Source organism: Syngnathus acus, chromosome 12 (genome assembly GCF_901709675.1).
Source record: "Syngnathus acus chromosome 12, fSynAcu1.2, whole genome shotgun sequence".
Classification (NCBI taxonomy): Eukaryota; Metazoa; Chordata; class Actinopteri; order Syngnathiformes; family Syngnathidae; genus Syngnathus; species Syngnathus acus.
In genome coordinates, this window is record NC_051097.1 from 5944506 (window position 1) to 5970109 (window position 25604).

Here is a 25604-nt window from a genome sequence, read left to right on the forward strand (position 1 = left end):
AAATAGCACCCCCCAAAACTACTGAGCACACTACATACCATTTGATTAGCCATAACAACCAGTAGGCCAAAGTATTCATCAAAAACAAGGCAGAGGTTTTATTTCTAAAAAGTAAACCGACATATATTTTTATAAGACACTGTAAAAGTTTAAATATGAACAATTGTCCATCCATCCAATTTACCTTTCATCATCCTCACTATCTTGCAGGGTTCGGCAGCCTGCAGCCAAAAATCAGCCCACCATCAATTATACTTTATGTGGCCCACTGGATGACATTAATGGGAAATTAAGATGCATTGTCTTGTCTTGTCAGTTTTTTAAGAAAAATGGTTCATCCTCCAGCTCTTGGCTGTTCCACTTATCCCAAACAAAACCGTTGTATGGATGCATCATTCCCCCTTAAAAAAACAAAGACTATGATGTTGATGAAACAAAATCTAGCAACATTACTTAAACAGGTGAGCAATTAATTAATTTTGAGTCATAATTAGCGTGTGTTAAATTTTGGGTCAGTACTGGGCTGTGAAAGCCACAGCAGGAGATGCAAGGTTGACACAATTGAGTCACCATTCACTTTCTGTTGACTTTCACTGGTTCTGCCCCCGTTGACCGAGGGGGCCCCAGCGGCCTTCCCTTCGGTGTAAACCTGCTCTTGTTGCAACAAAACAGGGCTATTGTGGCAACGCTAATCTGGGGATTTTGATTCTTCTGTCGCATGATCAGCAAATGGTAAGAAGTGATCTGTGAGGCTTTGGAGTGAGAAGGTTTCATGTGCGCTGCCGGTGTCACTTCATGTTAAACGCTAAGATTTTGTTTATCCGCAAGATCCATAAACATGCATGGCAGATGTGATTTTTTTTAAATCGGAAAATCATAAATCAAAAGCCCTTGTCCTTTATCCCTCTTAAAGTTCACAATAATGGAACATAACAATCCTGCCAGTGCAATAACTGGTCAATTGGTTGCTCACTGCCCCCCCCCCCCCATTGATATTTATGTTAAAAATGCCATTATCGTTCTTTCTTAGATACTACGTATGTATATTTCACATGTATTAATTTATATATATATATATATTTGGGGGAAATATATTGGATTGTACATCACTGCAACAACAACCAGATTTTGTACAGGGTGATTTTTTTTAAACAGTATTGGACATCATAAATTGTCAATTTTGCGAAGCGCACCGTAAACGCTCAGTGGATTTAGAGAATAAGATAAATAAGAGTCCTCTGTGCCTTTGTGGCCAAAGTCCTCATTAGGGAGTTAAACCCGCACTCCTTTGAGGCCAAACGTGGGATTTAAAATGACAAAAGCCATGCTAATGGATCAATTTAGCTCAACACAATGACAACCTGCTAGATGTTAATGGGTCAGCGGTGCCTGTGAAAAGCTCATCCCGGTAGCCAGCGCAAATATTTGGCCAGTCAATTATACGTTTTGTCGTCAACATGTCATGTGTAAATCAATGTAGAAAATAACACAGCGGAAGTAAAAAAATAAATAAATAAACGTATCTCATCCTACCACTTAGTCTCAAAATAGTATTTATCTTTGATTATCATTGATATACAAACTGGGTTCTATGACAATCTTATTATTTATTAACCAATGCTATGACTAGCCCACTCAAATAGAATTGGTCTTATGAATATTAAATCACAGCCTTCTAAATCCTCGCAAGTGAATGAGCCCATCGGAGAACATAATCTCGATTAAATGATCAGCTCATCAACAAGTTCTGCAAAAACCTGATAAAGATCGTGATTATTTGAATCGGGTGTGTTGGAGGACGGAAAGATCTAAAACATGCAGGATAGCGGCCCTCGAGCATCATGCATCATGTCACACGAACCGTCATGCATTATCCATACAAATGGACTATCGACGTCTCCCTAGACATATTTTATGGTTGAGTCACTCAATGTAGTTTTTTGTGTATTGGAATGTTTGATGAAGTACTGTAAAGTATGATGAGGATTTTTTTTTGTGGTGTTTCTATAGAAGAAAACATTTCCCAAAAAAAGATTAGCCCAATAAAAGTGGCTGAGTGTTGCACATGCTCCATCTTCACAATGGCCCAGGGTCCCACCTTGGAGGGGGCTTCGCTCCAACAAGGTCCAGTGTGGTCCGGCCTGGAGTGGGTTAGACCACTCATCGGACTTTGGCACATTCATTTCAGCAGCAACCTTCACGCTCATTATTTAAGCAACAAGGACAATGGCATATGCCCCCCCCCCCCGTCCATTTATGTGCAGAAGTGTGGTGGGGGCTGGTGCCCCCGCCTGCCCCCTTTTAGTGTGCCCTGCCAGGTCTTTTCAAAAAAGATACCCTCAACTTTCCCTTTCTTCCCTTTGCCGAAACAGATTTCTTTTTTACTCTTCAGGCCTCTCATTAACTCCGCTCATGCTCGCCATGGTTTGAAGTGGGCGGGCCTTGTGAAAAAGCGACCAATTAGGGGCCTCATCAGCTCCAATTAGACTAGACAAAGCCAGAGTAAAGATAACTCAAGAGTGTGTGTGTGCGTGTGTGTGTGTGTGTGTCGGTCCAGTGTTACAAAACTTGGCCATTCACAACACCAGATGGGGTGTGGTGGGGTGGCGGGGGCTTCTCTCCAGGGCCAAGTGTTGTTGTGCTGACAGGGCCCAGGGGCCCCCCAGGAGTCCCAGAAAGAGAGCCATTCAATCCTCTTTTACCTGTTTGCAATCTCTTATTATTGTCCGCCTCCACTCTCTCCATACTTCCTTCAACAAGGAGGGGGGGGCGCAGATGGATGTTAAGGGGGTGCCTTTCACCTCATTAGAAGCGCATTTGCACTGTCTCCTCGCTGCAGCAATGTATTTTTCTTTTTTTCCCTTTTTACATCTAATCTTCCCTGAATGGAGGATTTTTGGAGCGCTTAATTTGCTGCCCATGCTAAACGCATTCATTAATGAATTGGGTAACACTAATTTTCTCCCATTCAAGCGGTGCATCTCTTTTGGGGGGGGGCTAAATAACGAGGGGAGGTGGTGGTGGGGGGAGATATAATTAGGATACAAGGGCCCACTTCAGTAAATATTTGGAATCTTTTAAGGCTTACCCTCGATTAATTACTTCCACAAGAGATTTTTGCAGAGGGAAATGAAGTGCCAACTTTCCTCTAACAAGATAAGCTTGTTAGGGGAGGCGTTCTTCAATAGCGGGGGCCGCCATTTTAATCAAACGCATGCTCGGAAAATGGGCTCATTACGGACACAAAGACACGACCCGCAACAGTGATGTCATGTTTTGTCGCTTGTTTACACAAATAAAGACAACTTGGAAAGGGTGGATAGTGTTGATCATTACACTGACGTCATTGTTGTGATAATGGCGGATGACAATTCAGGCTGTCAAGTTGTATAACTACATAAAAACAAAATCAGTAAGTTGAAGTAAGACGAGTCACAACTACTTTAAAAAAAATCACATGAACATTTATTTCGGTGATTTATTTTTTAAATTATTTTTGCAAAGGTCGCCAACATGGTGGCCTCCAAGGACCACATGAATAGTCGGCGGCTTGTTGTGATTTCCTAGGAACGTTGCGTAAATGATCCTTTGAAAATGTGAATACAAGCTAGGATTTATTTGTCTTCACACAAATGAATATCATCAGTTGTTAATCGCATACAATAATCTCAAAAGTTTTTTTATTTCAGACTTGTGTATCATATTGGTAACCCTTCGCATTAACAAATAAACTTATCCAACAATCATTCATTGCAATTTGTCTTTGGCAGACCCCCCACTTGGACGCCTGTGGTTCTTTGGACCCCACTTGGAATTGTAGCTGTCATGTCACCATCCAGTTTGTTGTGAGCGACGACCGCTATCTAGTGGCTCTCATGAGGTACTGAGACTCTTCATACTTTGGGGGCATCCGGGGTGCAATATAATGACGTCATGGCACAAACCTAAAGTTTACATGGTTTATAGTATAGTTGCCAAAGCAGCCGTAAATTGAACAACTAGAATGAGATTAGATGTCACCTCATATGATGAAGTTTACGTTACCTAAATCAAAGGGGTCGTTATAATGAAACGTCCGTCAAACCTGCAGAAACATGCTGTAAAGTAGAAATATGCTGTTGGAAAAACACATAAAGCCCAAGTGGGTCATAATTTAGAGTGCCTTAAAGGAATGGACACGGTGCCATAAATTTGTTAATGTGAGCGGGCAACAAATTGTAGACTTTTAATTAAAAATAAGTGTTCCAGTTTGATTGCTGCCTTCTCTGTAATTGGCACAAATATTGCTAATGTTTTTATGGCATGTATATAGTAAATCCAAGCTATTATGGCTGGAGAAAAATCTGTGAAACCCACCCTCCCCAAAATACGGTAGGTTTATAATTTTTAGATGCCACAATTTGGCGGCAAAGCACTACCTTTGTCTCATTGAAGCTGCTTATGTTGAGTATTCAATAAGTTAACTTATTTGTAGGACAGTTAACAATACAAAAATGCTACTTAAAAATCCTGACACAGTTAAATGTTTTATTCTGGCGACAGTTTGACCCTGGCGCCGATTATTTCCATTATTTTCTTAAGTCTCCATTTTGGAAACACGTAGAAGCACAAGTGATGAATGACACCAACGGGGCACTTTACAATTTTCTTACCAGGTTGTTTTTCAAGAAAACAACAATGACATTTAGCTCCTAAGATTAGAATTTTTCTTCATCCAAACGTCAATAGGTTCAGCAAAAAAAAAATTAAAACAACAACAAACTTTTATGACTTTAGAAAAAAAACAAAAAACTTAGCTGGATCCCAACGCAGCTGGAAGTCCCAAAGAGGACCCAATACGGCTTCTTGAACTTCTGACATGGCGCATATAATAAGTGGATGTGATCATATTTTAATAAAAAAATAATACTCAATGAATACTTTTGTGGCACGTTGACATACTAATGCCCCATGCATAGTTACTAGTGCAGCAAACAGTCAAACACACATAGAAAATGAAAAAACTCACAGGAGTCACGCCAGCTGCTCAAAGGCACAACGCCACGTTTTGCTGTTGTGACTTTCGGCTTAACCCCATGGCAATTTAAAGAACCAGGTTATTTATTTTTCATGTTTTATTGTCTTCATATACATTGCATTCCCTCCCCATTTTAGAAAATCATTATTTGCGCTTGCTATTATGGACCAAGTGAGTGAACACTTGCCTTTGTCTCCCTCTAGTGGCTAACAATCAAACAAGAGTTTTTATTAAACTCAATGCAGGGCAGTTTTATGAGAAAAGGATTCATTTAGAAAAATCGTAATTTTAAGAAAAGAAGTATCTTTCTTGACTAATTACATAAAAGTCGTAATAAAAAAGTCAGAATGTTATAAAAGTTTTATTTGTGCCAGTAAAATCATGTCAGAGCATTGTAAAAAAAAGTCATAATTGCGCAAGAGAAGGTTTCATTTTTCAATTTGAGGATAACATAGTGTTTTGTTTTTAATTGTGAAAAATTACTGTTGCAAGAGCCCTTGTAATCCTAAGAGAAAACAATAGTTTGAATTTTGCATGTGAATATTCTCATCCATTCACATCATTCTTTTGTGTATATGAGATTAGTCATGTTGTTATCATTTGAACTACGAAGAGTCTAAACTGCGTAAACGATTCACACGTGTGATATTACATCAGCGCCGTTAAGTGGAGATTTACCGCAGCACGGGGAAGTATGTCAGCAGCGCTTTTTAAAAAAAAACATTTACTTTATCAGCGCCGGTTGTTATGTTGTTACCGCGGCAACAAAGCATCACAGTGGACTCATCTTACACATGGCATCAATCTATAAGATGAAAATCTTGAGTCAATTTTACCTAATTGTTTGACCACTTTCTCGCTCGTGTTCAAAATAAAGTACAAATACAATAAAAAGCCGGTTCTAGCCGGAATATTTTTTCAAAACTCATGAGACGAAAAGTCATAATGTATTGTTATAAGTATGAATAATAAATAAAATACAAAGAATGTTATTGCTAATCATAATGAGATGATTTATAGTAGCGATGGGAAATGGAAGCTTCCAATTTGCTTCATGCACTAGTTGACTCCTAGATGACACGGTTGGTTTAACAAGAGTGCCATCTAGAGATCTCCATACACAACTGGTTCATGAATCATCTTCAAGCTTCATTTTCCCATCACCTATTTATAGTAAAGCTCTTCTTTTAATGTGCTAGGAAGGATGTTTAAAAAAACGTTTAAAAATAACCATTATCTTGCATACAATCTAGAAAAATAAACATCTGTGATCCAAAAGGCATCTGATACATTCTATTAATAAAAATAGTTAAATAATCATACGATATTTACATCTCACATTGACTATTTAGAGTCCATTGCTATCTGTCCTGCTTCGCGGTGGCTTTCTCTTGCGGGTCCTCTTGGAGTGCGGCGGCGGTGGTGGCATCATCTCTCGGAGGTCCTCGCCCGAGCCCATGTCTTGGCTGTCTCGCCAGGCGCCGGGCATCACGGGGAGCTCCTCCCCCGGGTAGACGGGCGCTCGGCCGTACACTTTGATCTGCAGGTCGGCGATGTCATTGCGGATGTCGGCCATAAGCAATAGTAGAAAGTCGAACGAGCCTGGAGGGCCCTAAAAGTCGACAATGACAAACAGATCAATAACAATGACAAAAAGTGACCTTCCGTCCTCAGAATTTTAATTTGGATGTAGGTGGCGGTACTTACTGAAGGTCCAGTCGGCCCGGGTGCTCCTCGCTCCCCCTGTAGTGTAAAGAAACAAATATTTAGTTTAAATGAATTTGAGTATAGGGGAGCGCAAGAGGAATTCATAATATTGTAGATTTTTTTTTTCTCTCTAACGAGTGCAATAGCAACTGTGAAGAATCACTGTTGATCTACGGTAGCGCTCGTTTGCCTGACCGTTGAGGTGGTTTGGCGTGCTTGCAGGGGGAGAGGGGGGTCACGCTGGGGCTGTGAGTGTTTTGGCAGATGGTTTGGATTTGTTACTCGGAGAGACAGATTAGCATCACCCTCCGATCTATCCACACAAACATCTCCGTTGCGGGAAAATTGTGTGTAGCTAAGGCACCTCAATTGGACCACACCAACGAGCCGCTTAGCCCAGCAAATCGGTATTAAACTAAGCGGCACAGTTCCAAAAGATGTCATAACTTTATCAAAAGTCAATAGAACCATCATTTTTGCCACATGTTGCATGAAGGCATGCCAAGAGCGAGCGCATCAGCTCCGCCTGCTTCCCTCATTCAACATGAAACATAGTTATGTATTTATTTACAATATATCAGCGAGAACGAGTCACACATTAGTCCCAACAATTAAGCTCACCACGGTATTATACGATTGCTTCAATACCAAGAGTAACCAAAAATGCTTTTATATACAGTTAGTGGTATTTTTTCATGTCTGATTAAAATAAAAAACGAGACAGTAAACAGAAAACGTGAACAGACATCATGATCTAAAGTTTGAAGCATCTTGAAGCCTTTTGGTTTCCTGTCGGGGTGAAGCAAAGCGCACCATTCAAGTTCCCTTACGAAAAAAATCCTGAAATATTCCAGACGTGCCGAGTGGTCCGCAGGGTTTTCTTAACACCGATCAGGAAAAAAGTTAATGACCACTTGAACAACTCTAAAGTGTTAACCCCCTGCGGGCTGACTTGTAATTTTCATGGGGCAAGAAACACGTTTGCACTTGAGTGCATCACAGACGTCATGTACAATCAGTCATCCGTCTTAAATCCGATTTAGCAACTTCGACTGTGAATAATTATCGCCGTGTAGTTGACACTAGACCTCTGTTAACTGCAGTTGAATTTTTACGTCACCTTGTGCCCGTCTTTTCCCGGCGCTCCCGGAGGCCCCTGTTGGATAAAGACAACAGCTCATGTTAGGAATTGTAATAGTGCTTAGCCATGATGATGCGCTCGGCTCTCTTAAGCTAGCTTCATGCCACAGGTCTTAATGCTCGATTTAGATTTTTGCGTGAAATACGATTCTTTTCCCCAATACATCGACACACCTCTAACGAGGATTAAGAGGTTTTCAGAGACGAACGTAAGTAATTAAAACCCTCCGAATGCTCACTGGAGGGCCTTGTGAGTTTTTGGCCCCGTTAACGCCGCCGGCTCGTCTGATTGCAGGTGTTGATAGTGTCATTCATCAATATGGCAATGCACAACGGCACCCTGCGCATTCTTGGTCCACGTCCCGGTCATACTAATCAACATGAAAGGATGACGCTCGCGGGCAGAGAAAGCAACCCGGCCAAAGAAAACCACTTGTCAAAGGATTAACCTTTCATTGTTCTTAGCTCCAAAGGTCGACGTTTCAGCATTTAAGGCTCAGTTGAAATGGATCGGATCTTAACGACGCTATTAATAACCATACATCGATTCCAAATATTTGCATGTGAGCTCATACTGAAAATGAGTTGCACTTTAACGATCATCTATTTAATTGTGAAATGAAGTTATGAGATCATGAGAAAAAACTCAGACTGTGGAAATAAAAGGTGAATCAAGTATCTTTTTTTTTTACTATTATGGGAGCAATTTTATGAAAATTAAATGTTGCCAATATGTAATTTTACAAGGCTAAATGGCTGAATAGTATCAACTGACCACAGGTCCGCGAGAGCCTCGTTTGATGTGGGACAAGTCTGGTGTGGGCCCCATGGGACCCATCAAGCCCCTTGGTCCAGGAGGGCCCAAGGGCCCTGATTGTCCTACAAGACCCGGTGGTCCTTTGGGTCCCGGATCTCCTAAACAAACAAACAAAAAAACAAAAACAGACGTGTTAATTCAAGATTCAAGATTCAAGAGTTTTTATTCGCCATGTTTGAGCGTGCCAAACAAGGAATTTGACTTCGGTAAAACACACCCTCTGTTCAACATATAGGTGACTAACAACACTCAGGATATGTGAATAATGGCAAAAACAATGAAAGTTAATGTTGCTTTAACGGTGCAATAAGATGCACGTTTACCTGGCGGACCAGGCAGACCAGGCGGTCCCGTTAAAAAGGTAGCTGGGATTTTGTCGTTGGTCCTCTGCTCTGGAACATCAGAACTGCTCGACAGTATCTTGATGAAAGAAAAAGTCAGTCGGTGAATATTTTACAATGACGCATGAATGAAGATGAATTATCATTGTCACGCATTATTTTATATGTCTGTCCAGTATGTATGGTACTTAAGTACCACATGACAGAAAGCAATTAATCATGCGATCCAAAGCGCCATAAGTGGCAGACAGGATTCCTTGAGGTGAAATGCGAGTCTACCGTTGTCTTTTTCCCCTGTTAATTTCCTGTCTCATTCGCACTTGGAGAAAGACATCAAGTGAAGTGAAATGTGTCCAGGCGTTTTTATCTCTCTTTAAAAAAAAAAAAAAAGGATGAAATAATGTAGTGTATTACATCTCCAGGGGGCTGTTAATGTGTGACTCGCGCTGTCAAAACTATGTGGAAAAATAAAGGTGGGAGTAAATGGGTTCTGCAGATCTCCATCATGAAGACGTACAGTAAATGGAAGTTAGTGAGCACACAATAAAGTGGATTATGGTTTATCGTGTGCTCGCACAGTTATTTACTGTTAGAAACTGCTAAACTAAAATGTTCGACCCAACCAAACCCAATCAAAAAAATATTCCAGTTGATCTCAGTGCTGCTGGCATGTTGCGCCATAATTTGGTTTTACACTCAAGGCACGGTGGATTTGTAAAAATCCATTAAAAAAAAAAAATATTGTATTATCGTGGGGTTTCACTGTATAATATTGATAAGATTTGGGTTTTTTAAAGTTACTTATAGGGCGCCCACCTTCTGTTTTAGCTGCAACACGGTGGTCTTGATCTGCTGGAAGTCATCACACGTGGCTGAGCAGGTCCCGGTGTTCATCACATTGTCAGATGTCTCCAAGACATGATGCAGCACTGTTGATGATATCATTGCTGTTTCAAAAATGTTATTATATATATATATATATATATATATATTGTTAAAACACACACCTCACTATTGGTGACTCACATTCCGACGCAAACTAGTATGGTTCCCGTTTAATTGACAAGTATAGGAGCAGGCATCACACCTCGTGACATCACACCTCGCGAGCCAGCCGTCAGTCTTGGGTCGCCCCTTTGAGGGGACCCGTTTGCCAGAATTTTTCCACCGCCATTCCCATTTGCCCCTCTGGTTGGATAATCAGAGTAACAATCGTGAAAAAGGTCGACGTACAGAGCTTGCTTTTGTTTCCACACGCATACATTAAATGGCAGATTGACAGTGTCGGGACCACGTAGCTTTTGGGGAGATACCCTCGGGAGGAAGGACCGCCTCATTGCCGACGGAATGGGCGTGAACATCTTTACCATTATTTTTTTTAATCTTCCAGGTCCTTTGTGATGTTTTCCTCAAGAGCATCAAGGCAAACCGTAGAAGGACCCTGGAGTCCGAGGGTTCAAAGTTCACGCTCGGGAGGAAAAACTGTTCTGACGTGCCATTTGTAATGACTACCAGGTGCGCGCACACACACACACACACACACACACACATGCGTACACACGTCCCCACCAATGAGGACATAAATGTCCCTGCTTAACCCCAACACTTACTGTTTGCATTAAAACATCCCTTTCTAACTGTTAAGTTTATTATACTGCATGGAATTGAAAGAAGTCATAACTGAAAAAAATATATACATCCTTACATCAGCCCTGAGTTATTCAACCAGCCTAGTTGACATGGCTAGGCATTTTGCAGGCCTTGAGCAGAATGTTCGCTTTTCCAGAATCACCTTTCAGGAAACCAAGAAAATGGCATGTTGCATTGCCAAAGAGAGCAATCCATTCTCAAAACTTTAGATTTACTGTATAAATTCAGCTAATTTGAATGAACTGTTTCCACCCGGCAGTAACAATATATTTTTTTCTTTGGCCTGAGGGGCAGTTATGATTGTGCCCATTGCGATCTATAACACAATAAGTCATTTTAAAAAAATGCTGAAATTCACAAACTGGAAAAAATGCACTCTAATTTGAATTAAGAAAGACATTTCACATTTTTTAAGACGAAAGTAAACAGTTAGTCCACCAGGGGATTAATATCACCAGAAAAAAAAATCATAACTCTTCACTGCTGAAGCCATTTTCTCTAACCCGTCTGCGAACCCGTCACCGTACTCAATTTACGGCTAAAGCATTTCCTAAGCTAGCCTAAGAGAGCAGTTGCATTTCTATACGGGTAATTTTGTTGAGAAACCTATGATTAAGTTCATAAATCCACCATGTTAGTTCTTATCCATGTAGCCCGGTCTCCACGTAACAAGCCACTGACCTCTTCCTTCTTTGCTGCATGTTCGCCCATCTTCCTCCAGGAAGAAGCCCGGATGGCACTTGCAATGAAAGCTCCCAACCGTGTTGATGCAAAGTTGGGAGCACACCGTCGTGTTTGTGTCACTGCATTCATCAATGTCTGAACAAACAATACAGGAATCCACTGTTATGTGTGGGGTACAGCTACTGATCCATGTAGTAATGATTTACTGCTTAATCAGATGCAATGCAACATTCGTCTTTTTTGTAGCAACATACTATTTTCACATCCTGTCACGTGATTGGCCAAAGAAAAAAATCTTACGCTTTCAAATGGAAAGGCTCACCCAGGCAGTAGGGCTTCTCACGGTTCCGGTGTCGCTCGCGGTGGTAACGGTAGCCGGGGTAACAGGTGCACACCACGCGGCCAAAGTGATCACTACACTGCTGCTCGCAGGGAGCGCCAGCGCACACGTCGTAGTCTGCAAAATACAAAGGAAAAGTTAGCCGTGTGATTTTCTACTCACTTTATCCACAGGTCAAAATATTTATTGTACATAAATTATAACCACACTACAAATAGAAATAGCCTTTTTGATATTTTTCACAAGAATTTGTAATATATAACCGATGAATTGATTGATCATATCAAAACTAATTGGCGAGACTCGCTTACCTTCAGGAATGCACCGGCCCAGCACGAACTTGAACCCCCGGCAGCACTGCTTTCTGAAAAAAAACCAAACGGGAGCAAATAAAGTTGGGTATAATACGTCTATTAAAGCCGCATTACGGCTGACATGTATTAATAAAATACAAACAGTCGCAGCTGTCCGCAGGTCGGACACAAGACTTTCCCGCTGACTTGGACTGGTTCCCTCACCGCTCCATTCTGATCCAAAGCATTACGATTATTATTCATCACCGGCTCACACTCTAAAAGTAAAAAGTGCTTCCAGGTGTTGCTGTTGGTCAAACAGGAAATGATACACACTAAAAAAAAATTGAATTACCTGAATAAGTGAACAGGGCAATTCAACGTGCTCACTTAGAGAAGATGACCCTGTAATTCTTGCAGCATTTATTCATCTATTGGGGGCACTGCCTTTATTTTGTGCTTGGCAGTGTTCAAATATGATTGATGCCACTTATTTTTCTTTTATAGTCTGGCCTACTTGTGATGTGAGGTAAAGGACAAGAAAAGCTGGCACAGAGGAGTCTCGGTTCAATCTGATGAAACTATAAAAGGTAAAATATATATTTTTTAAATTTAGAATCATCTAAAATAGTAACAATTGCAGTTATTAGAAGGATATTAACAACAGTTAGTTTCTGAATGGCAGCGCTACACCCAATGATGATTTTGCAGATGATAGATGTTAAAATGGAGGTTCGTCTTACATGGACATATTTCTTTTCAGGAAACCATTCGATGTAAAACTGTAAATCAACCACATGAGGGAAACCACAATGATAGCTTGAAAACATTATTTTGGTTCAACAATGTACTTTTAATGTATGTTTTCTTTAAATGTGCGCTGCGAGACATGCTCACTGGAACAGAATGCAAATAATAATCACTCACTCTTACGGAATACTTACTAGACACCGTGACGACTTCTCTCGGCACACCGGGGGCGTATCAATGTTAAAGCGTGACCATCGCATTTGATTACGTTTGTCTTGACCCTCGCCGCAAACCAGCCATGCGCCACATAGGGGCGCTCAAGAGGCAAATGATTTTCAAATCAAATATCTGACCAGCGTGGCACACATAACGCCTGGCAACTATACCAAACTGAAGTAGATTATGAAACACTAGACGGGACAATACTAAACTTGAAAATTTTATTGCCAGTAAATTTTATTCCGAGTAAGCGCTGCCTGATCTTGGCTAGCATGAAGTATTGTATTGTAAAGATTCTGGGAAAGGGGACGCCACGAGTGGACACCCTGAGAGAGTTGACTCGCGGATGACTTCCTGTGTGACCCAAAAGGAGAATAAGCAAACAGTCGGTGGGACGATGGCGGTGAAAACAAACATCCCCCGCCATCACGAGAGTAACCGGATCCATATCCGTGTTCACTTTCCCTCAACTGTGCATCTTTTATTGAATTAGCATTAAGGTAAAATGCTCACAAGATTGCCCCTTGTGGAGAAACCAAGCGGGGTTAAGAAACATCCAAAACAACTCTACAAGATTATCTGTTTTTCTTTCAGGAATGTTTGAAATGATTTCTCGTGGACTGGTGTTGACACACCATGACTTCAGTCAGACGTGGAGGGAGGAGTTGATGTTTCAATCTGCTTGAAGTTTAAAACAACAACGGTGTCCTAAGGAAAAGCAGGTCAGTAGCCTGAAACAATACAAGCAAAACATAAAAACAAAACAACTCGGCCTTTTTTGACCTGAACAGACAAGACAAGACATGCTATGACTACGCTTGACGAGACAAGACTTGATTAGACTAAACTTCATTGGACTTCACTAGACTGGATTGGGGTAGATGACACTCGAGTAGACTAGATTACACTACAGAATAGTCAATAACAGGCTATACTAGAGTAGTTTAGCGTTCATTAGTCTACATTCGAATAGACTAAAATAGACAACACGCGAATAAACTGGATTTGACTACACCAGATTATACTACACGAGACTGGGCTGGGCGAAACTACTCTCGGCTAGGCTTGACTACAGTGGATTGGACTAAACTAAAATAGACTACAAAAATCCAAACTAGATTATTATATTAGTATACTAGATTAGACTATAGTAGAATAGTCAACACATGTTCGTGATGTTATGGTTGAAGCCCTGTGTGATGGACTTGGTGCATGCTGATACTTTCTCTCTTCCGCCGTCTCACTAAAGCAACAGACCAATGCTCACATTTTCAGATTATTTGTCTTCAACGTCTGCTGGCGACACACAATATTAAAAAGACTCCCACCTGATTAACCGGCCCACTTTGAATGTGTGTATATGTGACCTCAAATATACAACCAATCAACCCATAATTGAATCATTTCCACAAATATGGTGGCTGCCATTTTCTTGCCTAACATCTCTGTTTGTTATTCTGAGAGAGATCCATTACTGTAGTCAAACCAAAGTGGCTTTTAAAATATAAAAATATTCACTTTTGATTGACACTATAAGAAAGAGATATTAATAACAAGATCTGTGTCCAATCCTCACTTTCTATACTTTGGCCACACTGTTTTTCCTCATGTTCACTCGTCTTTTATAGTCCATATTTATGCCAAAACCTATAAAATGGAATTCATCCAACTCGTCTTTTTTTTATGGAATCTGCAGGTATTCCGTCTATTAAAACCTCTATGGTATTGTATGCACTCTAGCCACACTCCCCTTTTTCATATGGACTGTAAAACATTCTGTTCCTACGAATGAATCTTTTTAATACCCCAAGTAAAAAAAAAACGGCAATGACGAGGTTATACAAGCGACGGCGTGTTGAAGGTTTATCTTCGAGGGGAACGCGCTAGAAAGAATGATGAGCCAGCACATCACATAAACCACAAAAAGTAGTTATTTAGTCACGTAATGTGTCGACGTGATGACACAAAAAGAGCGAGAATAAATTCCGGGTGTGTGAAAATGTGAAACATTTTTTGTTTTTGTTCAACAAAAATAGTAACGTTCGCGTGTTTGATTTTTAATATGTTTACATGGCCTAGATTTAAATTTAATTGCATGTTTGTGAAGCAATGACTTTCTATAAAGCGTCTTGCTAGTTTTCGGCACACTTGAGTAAAATTAACTAGTATGCAGCTCTTCATTCAGTTTGCATTAATGTGAGGTACACATTTCATGTACATTAAACCTTGTAGGTTAAGAAGATGATGCAACAGATATTAAATCAAGTTGTCACCGTAAACCGTCTCAGCAGATCTTGGCATAGTCGAGTAAAAATGTAAACATGCACTGAAGTGCATCTTGCTCGGTTTACACTGAGGGGGTTCGCATCATGTCACTTACGAATGAACCTCCTCCATGACTGGTAAAGAGGATGATGTTATGGGATATTAAATCAATCAACCATAAACTGTCTCGGTAGTTGGAGGCGCACTCTAGTCAAAACGTATTCAGGTCCTCTATATCGGAATGGTAAAGAAGATGAGGAGCTCAAGTTCAACAAGTTCAAACTTGCTAAAGCACACCTGAAGATAAACGGTTTATGGGAATACAAAAAAACAACAACATAGTAATCTGAGTCCATCTTAAAGGCCAGAGAACCACCAGGGGGAAAAAGGCATCATAGAGGTCACTGGTTCATCTAAGAATACCACAGGAGCGATTTCCCCTGTTCTTAAAATTCCTTTGATGTATTGACGTTCCCTCATCCGTGTCCTCATTATTCCCTGGAATTATTAGATTGCAGGTTAAGAAAATACTGACGATTGTTACTGTTTTTCCACCAGATGATATCTTTTTCTTAAGAGGGAGAACAGCAGATGGAGAACTTTAGATGACGAAAGTCGGATTTCGCAAACGCCACATAACATCTCAAATTTTGCAACTGGCCAAACTCTGCAACCTAACCGATCTTTGATTTCAGCCATCAATCAAAATCACTGCAATTCCTTGTTTTGTCTTGAAAAAATAATGGCCGTCTGAATAGCTGTCGAAATTCTGTTTCCGCTAGAATTCCTAACTCCCTAAAAGCTGACCTATGACTCAATTGTCTGTCAGATATCCAAAATCACTTGGGTTTCCGATCATGTGTAATTCAATATTTCCCAATCTTCATAGAGCCATGGCGCGTATTTGGAAATCACTCTGTGAAAAGTTTGAAATATGAAAGAAATATTGAAAAAATAAAATGGAATGCGCGGATGCTAAGCTGCAAAAATGCAAAGGTCAACTGTAGTTGACATATAAAGTCCATATTTAAAAATAGCATTTTTGTCATACATTTGGTCAGGAATGAAAAGTGGAAGTCTAACTCCGGGGGGGTAGTGCAGTCATTCGCATAGCTGTCATGGCGTTGGATCGATTCACACTCAACAGTCCATTCACAATCACCCTACGATTCACTAGCAACCGAGCCAGGGTCTAGTCTGCCTTCTGTCTTAAGTCAACCGGGATCGCATCCAGTCCCTGCTTGATGAATCCATAGCAGTTGCCAAGGCAGTCCTAGCAGCAGTTTAACCTTAAAAGCAAAACAACTTGACAAGGGAATTGTAAACTGACTCAGACTCTCCTTTGGTTCCCAACCCAAGACTGATAAATAATGGTCTGGGGAACCGAAGGTTCTAAGTAGAAGTCAAATTGAGCCGTGAATTAGACAAACTGCTTCAGCATTGGTGGTCTAACTGTGGCTCTGGGGCGATTTGTGGCCCGTTGACCATTTTTAGTGGCCCTCGTTTACATAGCTGTCAAGGATTTAGATTTATGCATACTCAACGATCCACTTTGAATCTCAATTGGTGAGCAACCAGGATGTAATTTAGCTTTGGCTTCAAACAAGACAAATGTGGCCAATCACAGACTTTTGCCGTGAGACAGATTTTTTTCAGCAGACCAGGGTAAATCGGTAAATCCACTTCCACGCACAAAATTCGCATGGTTACCTTTATGCGCACTTATGGAAAACCCAGGAATGTTCCATGGTGGTCACTTGTGTTCAAGCAATATAACGAAGCAACAAACAGCATGTTTGCCGTTCCATGGTGTCCATATCTGTCACAAAGGAATGCTCTTTAATACTAACATGTCCTCCCTTGTGCAAGGGTGATGACTTGCACTCCTGCATCTTCCTCACTGTAGGAAATACAAGCCCGGGATTTAATTCCCCCACCCCCACCAGGAGCAGCAATAAATGCAAATCAAGCATGTCTTCATCCCTCACTTGCAGCTAATCAATCAGAACTTGATTCAAAAGTACAATATTATTAATGGGGGACGGGTGAATCTTGTGAGAATAGAATTATGAGAAACTTAATTTTAAAATACCAAATCGTTAACCTACAAGAAAACCATTTTACATGATTAAAAGTCATAAATATTTCTAACAGCTCTTTTTATAATACAAGTCACAATAATAAGAAAACAGTAGTATTGTGATAAGAGAAGTCACAGTACTTAAGGAGCAAGCCTTAATGTATTGAAAATTTGCTGTAATTTTAATGAGAATACATTTTACGTTAATGAGAATAATCGCAGTATTGTAAGAAGAACATTTTATAAGAAAATGTTGCAATGTTTTTGTAATAGTTAAAAATAGCATAATGTTTTTAAAAAGTGGAGGAAAGGTATAATGGCAATCCAATGACGTTTATTTGACCGTAGACGTTAGCCAGTTCTGCTTTGCGGCAGGCACATTGCATTTTATCGTTTTTTCTGAAGTTTGAAATGATTCCAAACTTTGGACATTCTCTGTCTTTTACTCACTCTTTCCTTCTGGCTTGCACATTTTGCTACTTATGTCTGCAGTTACAGTCTGTGTGGAAAAATGATCACTGAAGAATCCCGCGACATAGCGAAACATCAGCAGTATAAAATTAGATATGTACAATTTAAAAACCTGCAATACAGTAACACCACAAAAAGTGAACCGCGTCATGGCAAGGGATGACTGCGTTTTAGTTTAAAAAAAAATAAAGAGAAAAATTCTACAAAAAATGATGAACATTTTTAAAATATAGAAATGCTTTTGAACATACAAATAGTTGTGGACTGTCACACATAGAAAGTCATTTTGAGAATTGTAGGTTTCTCTCTAATTTCATGAGTAGGGATTCACGGATCATCTTTTAGTTAAGTTAATATATTATTTTTAAATGATTATTTCAAAAGTACTATTGAAATATAAATTTGCCTCATTTTGTGAAGTCAATCGGCAGGTGCTGTGTTACTAAAAACGTACGTCACACAATATCCTGTTATAATTATAGAGCACTGGGTTTGTGTGCAGAAAATGAATTTCTCAGTTTAGGTTTTGCTGTGCTCGTAATTAATCACAATGCAAACACTACCAATGACAATTAACAGTGTTTTTATTACTGATTAATTGTGACGATTACAATTAATCATTAGGTGTGCATGCTTGAAGGAAAGCAGTGATCATTAGTTAGCCCCATTTCTTCCTCATCCTTCTTCATCCTCGTGGTCCGCTATTGAAATCTTTTCAGCTTTCAACTCTGTAAGAGTCGTTATTTTCCCGACACTCATCTGACAGGCTTTTCTTTATTGCCAAAAACAATGATCTCAGGTTTGTTTTGACCCAAAAGCGAAACTATGTACGAGAGAAAAAAATCCCTGTTGTTAAGCTAATACCAGAGGTTTAGCGTTATGATTAAAAGCCCTAAAAAACGACAGAAATATATTTCAATTTGAAGGCTATTGACCTGGAAACACATTGCCAAAATAAACCCAAGTTCCACTATAAGTTGTTAATGTTACAAGAAAAGAACTATAGTCATGTGTTAAAAATAGTCTCACTTTTTACAACAACCATATTATTGACAGGAAAAGATTTTTTTCCCGGATATAGTCACATGTCGAAATAAGCTTTGACACAATGTAGGCTGGTTAGTTTTCCGACGTTTAATGGTAATAGATCGCGAGGATTTATTGCATCTCAATTGTCATATGGGCTTGTTGGACTTTTCCTCGGCAGGCTACGTTTCAGTGTTATGATGGCGAGGAAGGCTGCCAACCAGTGTAAATGCTTTTCAGGCATCTCAGATTGGCATGATTTGCTGTGTCTACATCTGCTCAAGGAGATGTTGAGAAACAACCTGGACTCCCTCCATCATCCTTTCTTAACTGCATTAGTAGCACAAAAAAATAACATATTTTAGTAATGCTGCTTTTAAACGTATCTGAGTAAAACTTCCAGATGTGTTTTTTTAGACAATTGAATCCACCTTTTGTTTCTTTTCCCATGAAGCTGCAAAAGCAAGATGATTAGACATTTCTTATGCAGATGACTAGATTAGAGATTTGTAATTCTGATAAATTGCTATAATGACCAACTAACAAGATGTATAAGAAATTGATTTTACATCAAATAAGGCTCAAAATTTACAAAGGTTGACGTTCCATAACTTGCAATGTCATGAAAATAGCCCTCACTGGTATTTAAAAAAAAAACATTGATTGAAACATTACACATTGTACACTGATAGGGGGAGCAACCACAATACAAAATACGCAAAATACAAATTGCGAAAATTTGACACCCGCCAAAATGGTTTGGAATTGCATGTAGATGTTTTTTATAAATTTTATATATATATATTTGCTGACCATCCTTGCTCCGCCCCTCCCTCTCCCATATACAAACCCATAAGGGATAAATTCCTAGCTCCGCCATTGCTCTTTTTTAGACAATTAAAGAACCCAGTTTTGTGAAGAAGTTATGTTAAATATACAAAATATTAACGTAACCAGAATAGTGTAACAACTGTGACCTGTGTTATGTTCACAAAACAGAGGAAAAATTAAATAATTAAATCCCATGTACAATACCTCCTTGGGATTCAATTATTTCCTACAGTTGCTTTAAAAAACATCAAATTTGCAATAGAGGTTTTGAAGTCAATGAGAGTGAGAGTGGTTTTTGATGAAAATAACAGCTAGCACATTGTACGTAAGAAAAAAAAGAAACAAAAAAGCTCCGTAACAGCAGAATTATTTTTAAAAACAACACTGCAACCACTGCACATGCCGCACATTAATTATATTGCAGCTGTAGAGGGGAAGGGGTCTTTATGGGGAAGTCTTTTTACAGGCCGGGCTAAGCCAACATCGCACACACACTATAAATCAGCGCAATCATCCTTTTCGCGCGCCCCCACTGAAGAAGAGTTATAAACAAAACATTATAAATGTGTTCTTTTTGTTCCCGCCATTGTTGCTTAGCGCGGAATCTGGCCTTCGTCTTGGCATGGCCAGCGCGGTGACGGTGAAACCGTTTCAACAATGTGAGCGTGGCTGATGAAATTTGATGATTTTATCAGCGAGTAGATGGCCTTTTGCTATGCTACATTAACTACCTAACCAGAATTACGCTAGTGATAATGAACTTTTTATAACCACCATGAAAACCGCTATGTAAACAATAAAAAAAAAAACTAATCACAAGCAGAATGTTAAGCCAAGACTTAATTTTCTTGATGCATGGCAAAGTAACAGCACTTAGCGCCCATGTTGTTGCCAAACTGGCACACAATTGCACTAGTAATGCATTTATATCGCAATTAGAAGCATTTGTGAAGCAAAAGCCTTCACAGCCTCTTTTGAGCCAATATTTAACGCAGGAGCCAGAGAAAATATCAACACACTAACACTCAGCTCTGTCACAATAGATTGAACATGATGGGAGGTTGTCCGTGGCGCTTTGATGAAAGAAGATCTGACATGAAATTGTGAGGCTCACTCCCACATGCATTTCAGCATCTTAGAAAAACTCATACCCATAATTGTTCTGTAAAAGAACAGTTAGCTGTGGTTTTAATCACTGCCAGTTATTTATTATTTGCGTAAGAGACAGACATAAGTCAAGAAAACTTTGGGGTAAAAGGTGAAACGTCTGACAAGCCAAGTCCAGTTCAAGTTGAAATTTTCAGTGTTTACATTGGCATTCATCATCATTCATTTTGCTTAAACTATGTAAATTCAACATGTATAAAGATGTGACAGTACATTTTTTTTCTGACACAAAACACAAAAATGTATCATTTATTAATTAATCATTTATAGGCTTCGTCAGATTCAGATACAGAAATGAAAAGGGTCAGTTGTGATGAAGGTAATGTAAATATGATGACATTTGTAGTATTATTTCATCAAAGATGCAAGTACAATTTAAGATGATTTTTTAGTGCTGACTCCAAATCTGCCCTTTTCTCTCTCACAATTCTGATTCTCATAACAATCATAAAAACTATGTCATACATTTAGTATTTTTTGTGAATTAGAGATTAGTTCCAGCAACAGGTGGATTTTTTTCCTGATAGCTATAAATCACAATACATCGTAAAATCTGTATTGCGCAGGATTTTAGAGGTTAACCTTAAAAACAAACAAAAATAATCCAGTTCAAAAACCTGATGTGCTAGAAAAAAAACAAAAACTAAAGGCGTTTATTTAATAGTAAAAAAATCAGGACACAAGCCATATCTGATTAAAATTTGCTGTTGACCAGTGTAATGAAAGCCAATAATGGACTTACCTGTAGCATGTCGCAACTTCCCCACTGGACTTGACGCAAGAATACTTGGTTGTGGAGATGTTATCTGAACACTCTTCACTGTCACTGTCAAAATATGATTTTCAAAAGCAACTTAAAAATCTACGCCGCGGTCGCGTGAAAGTGTCCGCCGAACCCTCACCTGAGGTGGGCGTCCTCCTGCCGCTGTGACCTTGGCGAAGCTCCGGAGATGAGCAGTACGCAGGTGACGGCAGCGAGTAGGATCCGAGCGTGTCCGGGATTCATGACGCTTCGTCGGTGCTCATGTCACTGAGCCACCCGCTCATTGTATGAGTGCGACGGTGGTGGTGCGGGGACCGTGCGGGATCCAAACCGAACACGCAGCCAGCTACGGACCCTCCCACTTGCCACGCGCACGTTGGAAGTAAGCGGCTCAACTGCAGTGATTTAGAAGTCATTCTTATAAATGATTTTTCTTTAATTACTCGCTTTCTTTTTTATTTTTTTTATTTTACATTCAGGTGGAAGTGCAGCGAAATTGAGGACTTGAGCTCTGCTGCCTCCTCGCGGTTGGAAGCTCAACGGCGCACAATCCAGTTCGACTCAGAATGTGTCATTGGAGAAAAAAAGTTTGTCAACAACTGGGGATGGCTGATGGTGTAGTAATATTTAACATATTAATTTAATGCAGCGAAAATCTATATTAATTCATGTAACATTTCAGTATGCTACGCAGTGGTAGTATCAATTTTAAAACTATTTTAAATTAGTTGTTTTTATGAGAGGTTCCGACATTTATTCGGAGCTATGACGATGTTGGTAAGTTGTATTGTCCCTACCCACCCACCAAAGCTTAGACCAAACCTACGCCTTTGGTTTTGAGTGAGTATTGCAAACATTTCCAAGCGGTTGTTTGTCATTTTACATGTAAATATGCAGGAGCATCATTACGACACGAGCTCCTCGACTTTGTTTGTACCTCGCGAGCTATCGTATATCAACAAAGGTGGCTTGTCAGCGAGCACGCCCACAACTGGCACTCGGCTGTCGATCAAACTTTAATCAAGGAAACCGTTTTGTTGGTTTGTTATGTTTTCCACGCAAAAGCTGATGTCCAAACTGCAAGAGTGGAGGCTCCACGTCGGCTGCTGGTCGTCTACTTGCACATCTCGACGCCAACATATTTTCGAAAGGTACTGCATGTTGCGTTTCCTTCATTTTTTTTATTCGTACTATGTAGTGTTATGCCTTCGGTGACTAGAGAAGGTTGAAATACCGGCAGAGTCTAATGAGAGGTGGTATTCTTTTCCAAAAATAATTTAATCCGTGCTTTGAGTTATTCTACGGTTGCCAGGTGAATTAGGTAGTGCCTAAAAGCGATTAGTTTCAGAAGTTGTGGTCAAAAGACATACAAATAAGTGAGGTGGGTGCAGTACAACTTGTCTCTAACAGAGGGCGCTCACCCTCTGTAGTTGAGGATTCTATTACTGTTGCGGTCATTTGATAGTTTGTGATAATCGATGTTAAATAAAGTGTTAAAAATAGGAGAGTGTATCATTATAGTTTCCAAGGAAATAGTTTAACAAAAAAGAATAAACTAATTTAAAAAAACACCATATGGACTCGCAGGAGCTAGTTAGTCTGTTTACATCATTCAGCATTAAAACATTTTTAATGAATCACACTTCGTCATTATATCTTAGCAACCGACTGTACTGGAAGCATTTACTAGCAACCGACTGCACTGGAAGCATTTATTTCAAAACAAAACGTGGTATTTTGATTTGAAATTGTATTTTCACAAGGGTGGGGGGGTGTAAAGGCATGATGTTAGGAGCAGTTTGTTGCCTTTTACAATAGTTTGACCAATTTTGAACTCCTACGCTGCATGTTGTGGGAAAGCGTGCGGCGCAGCAAGTGGACCAGCACGACGGGACGCTGTCAAAAGTGAGCAAGAGAATGATCGTCGCGTTTGTGACGTCTTCTATATGATTTTTCTGATGACGTCATTAACAAGCAAAAGGGAAAAAAAGCGAGAGGAAAATGGCAGTGTCATCGGTGGGAATAGACGGGCCTCGAACAAGGGTTGCAGTATTCTGTGGCGATGGCGTTATCCACTCGACCACAGCCGGATGGAGCTCGGTAAAGATTTGGTCATATTTGTAGAGAATTTTGAACATCTTTGAAGCGTATAAGTCCACAGTGACATTGAACTACAAAGAAGCGAACGAGTTTTATTGAATCTGCAATGGTCGAGAGGTTAAAGATTTTTGCCTTGAGTTCAGGAGGACCGGGTTCGATTCTCCATCAATGAGCGTTTGTTTCGTAAATGATGGGCAGACCGGGCCTCGAACCCAGATTGTCTGGTCACAAGCGCAGAATTATATTGTTCGGCCACATTGCCATGAAAAATTCGCGATTTTATTGTGTATTTAAAGTACACGTTTAAAGTAACTTACAAATACAGATAAATGGGCCTGCATGCTAAGATACCAATTGGTCTTGTGGTTAAAAGTTTTGCCTTAAATTCAGGAGAAACAAGTTCGAATCCCACTCATGACTGTGTATTATATAAATGTTAAATAGACCGAGACTCGAACCCAAATCTCCCGATTACCAGATCAGATAATATATCATTTGGCTGAAGTGCCGTGAAAATGTCCATGTTCTTACATGTATTTCAGGTGTACAGCTCGACAGGTACAAATGCACAAGTGTTAGTGTGAGTAAAAAAATCAACCATGTACAGTTAGGCTTTTTTTTTTTTTTTTAGTTAAAAAATGACCATGTATGAGGCTTTTATTTTTTTGAAAAAAACCCCCAAAAAAACACGTATAATAAGGCTTGTCTTTTAAATTACCTTGTAAGATAAGGTTTTAAGAAAAACGATTGTATAGTAAGGCTTTTTCTAAAGTGTATTGTAAGGCTTTTTTTTAATCGACAGTGTATAGTGATGGTTTTTAGAAAAAAACGAGTGTATCGTAAGACTAAAACGACAGTGTATTGTAATGTTTGACAAATTTATTCCAGCATGTGATGCATTCACTGATGCGGTCAGTGCATGTTCTTCCTGCTCTTGTCCACCAGGTGGTGCTGCAGTACCGGGTTCCTGCAGCATGGATTTACTGGCGTAGTAGCGCTCCTCGCCAAGGTTTGAACCAGTTGCAAAGACAAACTGGATGACTAAACTTACTAAAAAGCAGTTTGACTGTTCCCTCATTAAAGTTGTGTGCAGGTGTGTCCATCCTGGAGAATCTTGACAGCATTTCATGTGCCGTCTGATATTTCAAATGTACGAACGATCACCTGCTTCAGTTTCCAGTCTAAAGTTAAAAATAAAAAGTCAACTAAAAATGAGTCACTGTGTCTGTTCCTTTCCCTTACAGACAGAGGTGGTAAATCCAGGTTCACGCAGGTGAAAAGCCTGCCACGAGTGCTTCTTCTCCAGCAGGTAAATGAGCTCCTTGAGAAGCACCTGTGGCCAAACTGTGGACTTGTCCACACTCATATCACCGGCCGACTACTTCATCACGCAGCAACGAGCAGACTGTCGTCCAACTTGTCACTTTTTTTTGCTTTGTGATTGAATGATTACTCTGCAAAAGAAATAAAACTCGGTTACAAAGAACACTTGAACTCACCTCTTCATTCTCAAACACATCACAACAGTCAAAGCAAACGTTTGACGATGTAGCTGCAATACCCCTTGCCTCCACTGGATGGCTCTTTTAGCCAAGAGATCAGCATCCCTCCTCTCTGCTTCATCCCTCCTCTTGTTTCTGCACCCTCGTCATCAGTGGCCACAAAATGGATGACAGCTTTTAGTGCAAGCGGGGTGCGTCACGAAGGCGACGGTGACGATGCTGTGCCATTTACCTTCCACCTGTTTCCATGCCTCAGCAACCTGAGCTGTCCAATAATGAGGGATGCTGCGAGGCCTCACAGGCTCACATATAGGAGAATAATAGGGCATGAGAGGCAGCCGTGCCCTTGTTTACAACACAGGTGTCAAACTCAAGGCCCGGGGGCCAGATACGGCCCGCGATGACAAATTGTGTATCAAAAGGCTTTCAAAGTAGGGTTTA

The 25604-nt window shown here is 40.0% G+C and overlaps 1 protein-coding gene and 2 long non-coding RNA genes across 7 annotated transcripts; 2 read left to right on the top strand and 1 right to left on the bottom strand.

Annotated features, from left to right (window-relative positions):
* Window positions 1-606: 606 nt before the first annotated feature.
* Window positions 607-22807, top strand: LOC119131318. Of its 5 annotated transcripts, none has more exons than XR_005099633.1 (7): window positions 607-732; window positions 3771-3880; window positions 10413-10537; window positions 12497-12579; window positions 13553-13680; window positions 22041-22148; window positions 22627-22807. It is a non-coding gene; the product is annotated as an uncharacterized LOC119131318 (long non-coding RNA). The 5 variants fall into 5 exon arrangements; XR_005099632.1 differs by having other exon boundaries at window positions 22041-22176; window positions 22627-22707; XR_005099636.1 differs by lacking the exon at window positions 22041-22148.
* On the bottom strand, window positions 5393-22032 carry ccbe1 (collagen and calcium binding EGF domains 1). The gene is made up of 11 exons (XM_037265646.1): window positions 21701-22032; window positions 21541-21624; window positions 12008-12060; window positions 11679-11813; window positions 11354-11491; window positions 9839-9951; window positions 9005-9101; window positions 8640-8779; window positions 7845-7880; window positions 6725-6760; window positions 5393-6629 (listed from the first exon to the last, which is right to left on the bottom strand). Exons 1-11 carry the CDS (start codon window positions 21802-21804, stop codon window positions 6366-6368), a joined length of 1200 nt encoding a protein of 399 aa, XP_037121541.1. The 5' UTR covers window positions 21805-22032; the 3' UTR covers window positions 5393-6365.
* Window positions 22808-23705: 898 nt separating the features above from the next.
* On the top strand, window positions 23706-24849 carry LOC119131620. Its single transcript, XR_005099689.1, has 2 exons — window positions 23706-24670; window positions 24745-24849. It is a non-coding gene; the product is annotated as an uncharacterized LOC119131620 (long non-coding RNA).
* The last annotated feature ends 755 nt before the right edge of the window (window positions 24850-25604 follow it).

Excerpts from the sequence above, each read along its gene's own strand:
- ccbe1 (XM_037265646.1), bottom strand. The coding sequence starts at position 21,804 with ATGAATCCCGGACACGCTCGGATCCTACTCGCTGCCGTCACCTGCGTA. Across the intron at positions 9,952-11,353 it reads ATGCAGCAAAGAAGGAAGAG|TGCTGCATCATGTCTTGGAG; the intron begins GTCAGTGGCTTG and ends TATCATCAACAG. Across the intron at positions 8,780-9,004 it reads TGGTCTGCCTGGTCCGCCAG|GAGATCCGGGACCCAAAGGA; the intron begins GTAAACGTGCAT and ends TTGTTTGTTTAG.